Source organism: Bactrocera tryoni, unplaced genomic scaffold (assembly GCF_016617805.1).
Source record: "Bactrocera tryoni isolate S06 unplaced genomic scaffold, CSIRO_BtryS06_freeze2 scaffold_7, whole genome shotgun sequence".
NCBI lineage: Eukaryota > Metazoa > Arthropoda > Insecta > Diptera > Tephritidae > Bactrocera > Bactrocera tryoni.
Window position 1 is genome coordinate 13,238,379 of NW_024396366.1, and position 11,685 is coordinate 13,250,063.

Sequence of the window (11,685 nt, forward strand, 5' to 3'; positions counted from 1 at the left end):
CAGCTTAATAAACATAATTTTTTTGATTTCTGTTCTGGTGCGTAAATATACAGAGAAGATGGGTTTCCAACTCGTCAACACGCTACATATATCTGGCCGTGTGAAAAACATAGCATTTCCCGATTTCCTTGTGACCTATTGATTGTCAACGCAAAGGCAATTTTCACTGGAAATTGAATACGTTTGAACTGAAATGGCTGTCCCTTGTATTCGATAACTGCGTCATAATCAGTCGGGTTCCATTACACAGTTTCGGCGCATGAAGATTGTGAAACATAATAATGACAGATCCAACTTTGAGACGCAAATGATGCTGGGGCATACGAAGGCTCTCCAAAGAATTTGGAAATTCCACTGGATAATTTACGGTTTCGTCTTTCTTGTCAAGACGATCGATCGATTTGTATGAGTGCAAACCTCCCGGAATTTGACTTTGAATCTTCCAGTTTAAGTCATTAATATCGGTATTTTTGAAACATAAATTGCGCGTGCACTCAAGCAATTGCAGTTACGATAATTTTGCCAATGTGCGGATAAACATTCGTGATGAGTTCATCTTCCGTTGAAGTGAATTGACAAAAGGAATGTGAAATTGATTTCAAACCACTGGAAGTATCAACCGAAATTTGCCCGTTTCCAATTCTTAGCGAATACAATGTAAAATGTCATCGGCAATGTCATTTTTTCGTATCCCATAATTAACGCGAATTTGAAGGCTGGTGACGTACTTGCAAACGTATTTGATCGATTTCATTAATCTACAATATTCAACATTGACATGAGTTTTGAACTAATATGGTACGATCCATATGTTTTCAACTTCGATGTGTTGTTAACGTCGAGATTTACGCCTCTAAATGCTAAATGTTCTGCCATTGTCGTCTGGTGAGCGACGCCGATACAGTGAATATCCATCATTTCCCATTTCCGTTTCCGAAAGAAAAGCACATGAGTAGTGTTTCGTGCATTTATTGTCAGACATATAAACCAAAGTGGGATTGTAAGGTTCCCAAAGTCCATGAACCATATTGGTTTTCACCACTTCGTATAATTCTGGATCTATCTCTGAATCAGGAATTTCCGCTGAAATGATTTCATCAATTTGATCTGGTGTAATCACCATCCGCATCCAAAGAAGAATGTGTGCGTGCGGCAAACCTCTTTTTTGCTACTCAACAGAATACATTAAGCATCTAACAGCACCATACATATATACCATAGGTTGCTGCAAGATAAATACCGTCAAACATCGCAGCTATTGTCTAAAAAGTCGTGCTGTGATATCGTTACGATCGCTAGCTGATTGACCGCGATCCATAATTCCACACGTACATATGTCATCGCATTTTGGGAGTACTTCTTGTCTTTCTTTGGGCTGCCATACGTTGATGGCAAAAAGAACGCCGACAAATATTAGCGCGACCTCTTCGTGGCTTCGTAAGAAATTTCAATCAGTAATTGATCACTTCGTCTAAAACACACATCAATAATTTTTCCTTTGGATAGCCGGAATAACAAAGCAAGCGACCGCAATTGAACGATTCAAATAATTTACAAATCAAAATATTGAAGAACAAAAGAAACAAATATTGAAAAAAATGTGTATGAAAAATGATACTTTTTGGAATTGTCCAATTTTCCGACTTCTCCTCATGAAAAGTATAAGGTATTTTTTTCTAAACCTTTCCCGATCCACAACAAACAACCTTTAGAAATTTCATCAACCGTTCTCTTAGTGTTACTAACAAACAAACATTCATTTTTATATACACTCAGTCCTTTTTTTACGCGACCTCTTTTTACGCTATTTCACTTTAACGCGGTTATTTTTGCAGCGCAAAGTCCTTTTTTTACGCGAATTTCTCACTTTAACGCGATTGCTTTTTTTCGTTTTTTGCTTGGTCTTAAACTTGCAGCAGAATTGGAAAATTATTTTGTAGCAAATGATACTGATGCCGAACGTGCACGAATTTTTCAAAAAGAATTGAGTGTCTGCATATTAAGATATAAAGAACTACATCGGAATTTATTGGGTCCAAAAAGAAGCATTCAAACAAAATTAACTGAATTTATGGTGCAAACTCAGTCGGAGACGCTAAGTCAATCAGAACATCATTTCACAGTTCTTACTATTGATTCTGATACAAATTCTAATGATATCAGTGCCGGCCATCAAAATAAGCGGATAAAAATAATTTAAACTACGGACAATGACTGTGATTAAACAGCATTCAACGGTTTTTTCAATAAATCTACCTATTTTCCATTTTCTTCTCTTTTATATATGGTTTTTGTTTTTTATTTTTTATTTTGTTATGAATGAATAAATCATAAGTCTGAAATTTGAAACTTATTGTATTGTTTTTGAATATTTTTTTGCGCGAATATTTTGTTATACGCGATATTTTATATATTCGGATCCAATTTGTCAGTTAATATTGGAAAAGTAACCATTTTAACGCGATTTTTTTTTACGCGATTAGTGGCAGAACCGAAAATCGCGTAAAAAAAGGACTGAGTGTATGTACATATGTATGTACATATGTATGTAAGGTTTGTATGGGGAAAAGAAAAAGGCTGTTTTTAGGGGTTTTCCGGAAATTATTCGAAATTTTCTCGCCGTAAAAACCATCTTTGAACTTCAACGAACATTTAAGAAAAAGAATTGGCCAAATTGGTCCAGGCGTTATTGAGTTATGAGCGTACATACATTTTGGCGATTCATTTTTATTTATATAGATAGATAGCACTAGCGGTTAAGCCATCAGCTTTACGTTATTATGGTTTTGATATTAGTAAAACATTTATATTTCAAAGTACAATCTAATTTTGCTTATAATGTATGTATATAAATCTCTTTATGTTTTCTTCTTTTACTTCTGTAAGAAGTTCTTCTATTGTGCGGTTTGTTATAGATTGTCTTATTGAGTTTACTGCACTACAGCTTGTGACGATATGTTTGACAGTAAGTATCTCATCGTTGCAGAATTGACAAGTTTGTGTTCTGCCTCTTTGAAAAAGATACTTGTGCGTTATCCGTGTGTGCCCTAGGCGAAAGCGAGTGTATATTCAGCCCTATTCTGCATTTCTACTCGAATCGAAATTTTCTCCGATTGGCAACTTTGGTATTCTGCGTTTCGATTCAACTTCGAAAATTCCAATTCTATGTATTCTGCATTGCGATCGTAATTACGTTTTTGTACGTTGAAGTTTTGTTGGCGGAAAGCCGTTATATATTCATTTTCGTGCATTTGGATAAAATAATTTCCTCAAATAAGTATGTAAGTAAAACTTTAAGATTATAGTTGTAAAAGACATAATGGTGGTGTCCTTGGTTGTTTGTGCTTAAATGATATATTTTGATATGTTTGCAGGTCAAAAGTTACAACGGCAGAGCAATACGAAAAATTGTGTGATATGATGGCCACGAAAAGAGATATTGCGCAGGGCTTCCAAAAGCGACCGAAGGAAGAAGTACAGGAGTTTTGGGAGGAGGTTGCAAGGAATTTAAATGCACTTGGCCCACCAACAAAAGATTCCAATACATGGAGAAAGGTAAGGTATTACCTACAATTAATTTTAAAAATTAAGTTAAATCTAACGTTTTCGTGCAGGTCTGGATTGACTGGAAATGCTACATGAAGCGAAAATTATCGCATAACAAAAAAGAAAGGATGAGCACCGGTGGAGGTCCTTGCCGTTTACAACGCATAAGCCCACTTGATGAAAAGGTGATAGCTTTGACGGGTTTGGAAACGGAAGATATCCCTTCAACCAGTAGAGCTAGCAGCCAAAATAGAGAGGCGAGAGCAGACAAGCAGAGCACTTCTTCATTACTTAAGCAACAGATACAAATCAAAAAGAATTTTATGCAGAGACGAAAAAATTCAATGAAGCTGCCTTTGGTAAAATGGAAGAAGTTACTTTATATTTACGACACATGAATCGTTCTCTAGAAACTTTGGCAGAGACTGCAGTGAAGCAACCTGAAGAACAGAAGCGACACAATAGAATTAAGGAAGAGCTGGTGAAGGAAAAATTAGAAATAAAAATGCAAATGCTAAGATTAGGTCCAAATTATAAGCCGGATTCAAAGTAGTCATTTTTTAATTGTTAGCCTTTTATTTATTTTACTATTATTCATTTATATAACGAGCTGTGAAATGAAATAAAAGCATTTACTTTTTTAATATAGGAGCTGTAAAATGCATTGAATGCAATTGTTTTTATTTAATAGAGTAATGTAGGGCATATTTTGAATAATGCATTGCTCTCCTCTTCAAGTAATATCGCTGCCGCTACTGATTCCATGTTAGTGTTTAAAAAAAAAAACGCGATATAATTTCTTTATTTTAATAAACCAACAATAATTTGTGTATTTTTGCTTTGTTGTGTTTCATTTTTACACGTTTCAAGGCAAACAGCTGACTTCGAAAGAGCTACAGCTCTTCCTCTTCTTCTTTCAATCCAATCGTAACTCAGACTCACTATTTTCGATTCAGACGGAGCGTAGAGCGGGAACGTAATCGAAATGCAGAATAGGGCTGATTATAATGTTTCGTCTTGAAATTGTTGTTGGGAAGATTGGAGGAACCAAGATTGGGTTTAAGAATTTGTAGTCGTGGTTTTTATTTTGCCAATGTTCAACCATAAGTTTCCGATTTACTTTATTGATTGTGTTTTTTAGGTCGTTCTTGTTAAAGCTGATCGTTATGTATAACGGTGAGTTGGTGGCTAGTTTTGCTGCTTCGTCTGCCGAGGTGTTGCCCTTTATACCGATGTGGCTGGGAATCCATATCAACTTAATATTTGTAGCATTGGAAGTTAATATATCTCTGATTTGGGATATCACGGCATCGTTATTGTTAATGTTTTTTACCGATAGCAGAGTTGAGAGTGAGTCGCTAAAGAGTCGTGACAATCTCAATATACCCTGTTCAGGGTATAAAGATTAAACTTTGTGAAAGCACGAAAGTAAACATAGAGAATATTTCTGGAATTCTGTTATTTTCTCAGATGAAAGTAAGTATACATTTTTGGCTCAGATGGACATGAAAAAGTATGGAGAAAAGTAGATACAGAGCTTGATTCGTGGAATATGGCTGCCATGGTAAAACATGTTGGTGGGTCGCTCATGGTTTGGGGGTATATGGCAGCAACTGGTGTAGGGAATCTTGTATTCATTGAGCATACAATGAACAAATACGATTACCTTAATATATTAATATCGAATTTAAACGATAGTGCGGCCAAGTTTTAACTTAAAGGATCATTTGTCTTCCAACACGACAATGATCCAAGACACACCGCTCACATTGTTAAGAAATGGCTACTTTACAAGACATCCAAACAATTAAAAACACCAGCCCAATCTCTTGATATGAACCGTATTGAACATTTGTGGGATTTTATAGAGAGAAAAATCATAACACACCAAATAACCCGCAAAGAATCTTTTAAATCTGCTTTAAACGAAGAATGGGGCAAGATTCCATCTTCAGTGACTCAAAAACTGGTAAAGTCCATGCCATCCGCATTGAATGTAATAAAAAAATCCAAAGGCTATCCAATAAAACATTAACGGTCCATCAAAGCTCAAAAATAAAACCGTTGGAACTTTTCCTTTGGAATGAATTACTATTGCATACATACTTTAGTGATGTAATTTTTAGCTATTTAAGCCTTTTTTGTCTAATTTGAAAAATAATTAATTAAAGTTTCTGTTTTTTGCTATTGATTTTAACGAAAATATGAAATAACTGAAAAAAAAATAAAAAATGGATATTAATATTAGTTCTGCGGCATTTTTTTCTCAAAACAAAACGGATAAACACAGTGCATACACAGAGTGCGAAGGCGAAATGAAGAATGTGCAGGTATTCTCCCGTATGCGCTTTGTATATATTTTTGTATGTAAATATATGAATATTATCGCATTTGAAAATTTGTATATATACTCGTACATATATGCAGGTGTTTTTTTTTTGTTTTGTTTCATATGTTATAATTTTGATTAATGTTTGTGCCTTTGCTTATTTGGTTTATGCAATTCCGCTTATTGTTTTGTGAAACATATGGGGTATTGTCGGAATTTTGGTTAGAAACACAAATTTAATTTTGTGCTTTTGAAACATACATACGTATAAGCAAATATATAAATATTAAAGGGAATCGATACAACTCACTTTCCGCCAGGGAACTATGAAGGTATGTACTATATATGGATATTTGTACGTGCGTGTGCTTGTGCTTGTGCCTTTGGCTTTTTCTTCCAGTCCTTTGCTGTGCTTGTTGTTGCTTGATGTTTTCAGTTTGTGTTTGATTATTTCGCGGCCGCTCTTTGCAGTTATGTATTTTGTTGGTTTTTCTTGCGATTCGCGCCCGCAAAATATTATTTTAGTTTGTACTATTTCGCGCCCGCTCTTTAATTATAGTTTTATTGTTTTGCGCTGCACTTTTATGGATGTTTGTATGTATAGATCTGTTTGTAAAGTATTATCTATTTTGTTTTTGTAAGTTTATGTTTTTGTCACCGCAATTATGTAAATTGCATACATACATATATGCATATATTTTTGTCACCTCGCTGTGTTTTTGTTTTATGTCTTATGTTTGAACGTTTATTATTTGTTAATTTTGTCACTTCGCCGTGTTTTTGTTTTTTTTTTAGTAGCTTAGTCTTTTAAATGAACTTTGGTTTTGTTTTTTATTTTTGTTCTGTTTGAGTTGCAGCACTTTGTTTATTCTTTTTATATTTTTATTTCTTTATTTTGCCACCATACAATCCATATTTATTTAATCTTGTATTTAACATAGTGCCTTTCTGTGAGGCTCGAAGGACCATAATTAAATGTGCACCCACCAGTTGATCCAAAATCATTCACTCACCGCCACTTTGTGTTAATTAAAGACTGCAAGCGTAATTTATGTTTAAATTCGGTTTAATTTAGCAGATAACAAAATATTTAACGCACAATACAAATGCCGAATATAAATACATACTTATATGTAAAAAGATTATCAACAGCAAGTCGAAGACACGTTGTCCAGTTTCAGGACCGTGAAATGATGTCCCCCGCGAATGCAGCCCGGTGGCTACTGATGGATCGATGACGTAGCACTCAGGATCGGCGAATAACCGGAACGTATGTTGACGCGGCGCAGTGCAGAATGTAATGTATTGTAGACGAATGTTGATGTGCGGATAATGCTTGACGAATTGTTTAAAACGAATGTCGTTGATTGTAGGTGCTGGCGAAAGGTGTCGACGCAGCGCAGTGTGTAAACGAAAATGCGGAAAAGCAGTGATGATCAAATCCTTTTGTTAATTAGATAGTTGTCATCTGCTGTGGTGAAATGCAAAATGTCCCCAGGTGTGTTGTATTAGTTCATGTTGTTTTCCAATGTTAAGTGTGGTGTTCTTCTCAGGGGAGTTGAGTTGTGCTAGGGTGCGCCAGTTAGAGTGGGGGAGGCTTAACTCATTTAAACAATGTCCATAAAAGTTTTTATTCTTCTATAAGTATTAATCAATACAAAGAAATCGTATTGTTTAGATATTGTTGTCTTTCGCAAAACTTTTCTCTCTAAAACTCGCAACGTCAACTCATCAGCTGTTGTCATCATCCAAGCCTCTGCACCATATAGCAGGACGGGAATTATGAGTGACTTATAGAGTTTGGTTTTTGTTTGTCGAGAGAGGACTTTTCTTCTCAATTGTCTACTCAGTTCGAAGTAGCGCCTGTTGGCAAGTTATCCTGCGTTGGATTTCCAAGCTGGCATTGTTGGTGGTGTTTACACTGGTTCCCAAATATACGAAACTATCTACAACTTCAATGTTATGACTTTCAACAGTGACGTGAGAGCCAAGTCGCGAGGGCGACGACTGTTTGTTTGATGACAGCAAATATTTCGTCTTGCCCTCGTTCACTGCCAGACCCATTTGCTTTGCTTCCTTGTCCAGTCTGGAGAAGGCAGAACTAACGGCGCGGATGTTGAGGCTGAGCTTTTAGTGTTGCCGTATCAGTTTTGCGGGGATACCGAATTCAGACATCGCGGCATAAAGGCAGCTCCTTTTCGTGCTGTCGAAAGCAACTTTGAAATCGAGGAAGAGGTGGTGTGTATCGATTCTCCTTTCACGGGTCTTTTCCAAGATTTGACGCATGGTGAATATCTGGTCGGTTGTTGATTTGCCAGGTCTAAAGCCACACTGATAACGTCCAATCAGTTTGTTGACGGTGGGTTTTAATCTTTCACACAATACGCTCGATAGAACCCTAAACGCGATGTTGAGGAGGCTTATGCCACGGTAGTTCGCGCAGATTGTGGGGTTTCCTGTTTTGTGGATTGGGCAGAGCACACTTACAATTCGAATTGTTGCGCATGCTTTCGTCCAACCGTATTTTACAAAGAAGCTGATGCATGCTCCTTATCAGTTCTTCGGGTTCGCCTTCTCCTGGCGCTGTACTTTCACTGCCATTCAGCAGGATGGAGAAGTGCTCCCTCCATAATTTTAGTATGCTCTGGGCATCCGTCTCTAAATCAGATCTGGGGATTCTACAAGAGTATGCTCCGGTCTCGAAACCTTCTGTTAGTCGCCGCATCTTTTCGTAGAATTTTCGAGTACTACTCCTGTCGGCCAGCTTGTCAAACTCTTCATACTGACGCATTTCGGCCTCTCTCTTTTTCTGTCTGCGAATGCATCTCGCTTCCCTCCTCAACTCTCGGTATCTATCCTATCCCGCACGTGTTGTAGTCGGTCGAAACGTTGCGAGGTAGGCAGTCGGATTTCTCTCCGCTACGACACGACACTCTTCGTCGTACCAGCTGTTCTTCTGGATATATATTTATTGAAAGGAAACGATACAACTCACTTTGATTTCTGCCAGGGCTTTCAGGGATAATATGAGTGTATGTGCCTGCGCCTGTGCCTGTGCTTCTTTTCCCCAGTCGTTTTGCTGCTGGTCTTGTTGTTGTGTTTTCCTGGTTCCTCTTTTGTTCCAATTTTGGTTGTCAGTTTCTGGGCTATTTTTCACAGCACTGTAATTGTCTAAATTTTGCGCACCACAATTGTGTCACCTCACTTCTTGTTTTTTGTTTTTTAGTTTCTCCACTATCACCATACATACATATGTATATGAATATTATACGTTTATTTATTTTTAGCACCGCATTTTCGGTCACCACTGTTATAATTTTTTTTTTCGTTTTTGCCAACTTTGTCACCACAGGTTTTTTTCCAGAAAAATAAAGAAATTAAATACTGACTCTGGAAAAGTTGCTATTAACGTGTATGCGCACGGATTGAGAACAAAAGAGGCTGAGCGTCGTCCGTCAATCCCTTTTGTCAGTTTTGTTCAGTGTCCTCATGTGTGTTGTATTAGTATTGGTGTGCGTATGATGTGGAAAGTATGGAGTGTATGATGATGTTGTACATGATGACGAGGTGGTGTGTATGATGATGCGGTGTATATGATGACGATGTGTTGTGTATGATGTGTGTAGTGTGTGATGAAGCTCATTTAGCCAGCCAGTATTTAAATAAAGAAAAAACATTTTAAAACGAAGAGAGAACACTAAGTAAACTATTACCAGTAATTCTAAAACTTTCACCAGCAACAACTATTTTTTGAAGAAAGTCTCTAGTAATAGCGAAGAACTTATTTTCAGAAAAGAATCTACGGAAGAGCAATTCATCAAATTATCGCAATCAATTTAAAAAGTTTCTTATCAGGCTTTACTATCACATGATAAAAAGTAATGTGATATGACACCTACACTTAGACCAGATAGCTGAAATTCAATAAAGGAGTATAGCTCTCAAAAAAATATATATTTTGTTTTTACTGAAACTGCAACGAAAGCTATTTTACTTATATATATGTAATGAAAAGGATATTCTTTCCATTCATTGTACATCTACTAACAGTAGATGTCACTAGGTACATTATAAAACTAGACTTAAGATATAATCGATAGAGGTCACCACATGTATAACAAGGTATAAGAATGCGTATACAAAGGAGCAGACGATATGTAGAAGCACATGCTCTTTAAATAAAATAGAGGAATAATTGACATTAAATGTCGTTTCTCTTAATTTTTAGGTAAATAAAAATGTAAATAATGTAAATAGACATCAATTAAATAAAAAAACTCTTAATTTTTAGATGAAACAACAGTGTCGATTATTATCCAAAATAATACTCCATTATAAAACGACATTTTCGTCATAACATAACCAAAAATAAAGGAGAATATAATCACAATGGAAATGTTGAAATTTACCTTCGTTATCAAAGACGCACAAGGAGGTAAGAGTAATTTCATGGCTGTAACCCAAATAGAAAATACATTGGGAAAAAAATTTGAGATCCCAGAAGATCAACAACCCACCTCACTCCATACCACATTAAAAGGAACGAGTGAGTTCGCAAGAGTAAAGGAAACGTTGACCAAACGACATGAAAAACGGAGCGTTTGGATTTTATTGACCCCAGAGCTAAACCAATGCTATATGGATGAGGCAGGAAATATGCTTTTTAGGGACACATTCCTTGAACAAATCCAAGACAAGGTTGAGCCAGAAGATGGGTTACTAAAAGACCTTTTAAAACAACTTCTTGTTGAAAAAAAGAAGAACACCACAGAGAATTTAAGTAAAAAAGCTGAGAAATTCGTTATAGATAAATTTTCGAACAAAAACCCAAATGCGGAGCAGTGGATACGAGAATTTGAAACTGAATGCAGAAGATTGGAGGTAAAAGAGAATCAGATGATTGAGATGATTAAATTATTTCTAGACCTGAAATTGACCATAAATTCAAATTGGGCAGAATGGAAAAACAGTTTTATCGAAACCTACGCAAGTAAGGGTTGGGCACCTGTCAGGTATGCATTGAGGTATAAATACCATTCAGCCTATTCTGTAACTCGATTCTAGTAGAGCGACTATTATTAGAAATTCGTAAAACCACGGACACGGGAATGCTGATCGACCTGATTACAACAGCTCTGCCAAACTTTATTACTGATAAGCTAGATCGTGAATCATTGAAAAAAAAACTGAAAACTTATTCGGCGCGTTGGGAAAACTGGAACACCTAGCGGAGGAAAAAAAGAACGAAAAACCGAGACCCACAAGACCAAACCTGAGAGAAATGCATGCACGGATTGGACGGAATCTATGATTCCGGATCAAACGTGTTATTAATCAATTCAAAATTCTTGAAAAAAAACGTAGTCAATAATCAGGGAAATAATACTAATAATTTACAAACAATCAGTGGTATAAAGAAAGCCGAAGGCTGGATAGAGGTAAAACTTAAAATTTTCGAAATGGAAAAAAAAAATTAAAATATTTGTTGTTGATGATGTGAATTTCAAATACGATCTCCTACTTGGTTTAGATTCAATAAAAGAATTCAAATTGACTCAAGACGAGAATTTAAACGTCAAACAGAGTTGTTTGAACACAAAAGAAATTGATAACCAAGAAAATATTTCAAAAGAAACGATAAAAAAGAATAATGATATGAGATTTGTTATAAACTTCAATGAACATATAGTAAAATAAAATTTCCAAATTCAAATTAACCACTTAATATGTGAAGAAAAAAACGAAATCAATAAATTAGTTGAACGATACAAAAGTGTATTCGCCAAAGATAAATACGATATAGGGACAGT

At 36.0% G+C, this 11,685-nt stretch overlaps 1 protein-coding gene across 1 annotated transcript; it reads left to right on the top strand.

Moving 5' to 3' along the window:
- The first annotated feature begins 3,072 nt into the window (after window positions 1-3,072).
- On the top strand, window positions 3,073-4,168 carry LOC120781640. Its single transcript, XM_040113871.1, has 3 exons — window positions 3,073-3,281; window positions 3,375-3,555; window positions 3,615-4,168. Coding segments are annotated over exons 1-3 (513 nt in total). The 5' UTR covers window positions 3,073-3,279; the 3' UTR covers window positions 3,945-4,168.
- The last annotated feature ends 7,517 nt before the right edge of the window (window positions 4,169-11,685 follow it).

Bases quoted from the DNA above. Each gene is read 5' to 3' on its own strand.
- LOC120781640 (XM_040113871.1), top strand. The intron at 3,556-3,614 runs GTAAGGTATTAC...GTTTTCGTGCAG, and splicing joins ATTCCAATACATGGAGAAAG to GTCTGGATTGACTGGAAATG.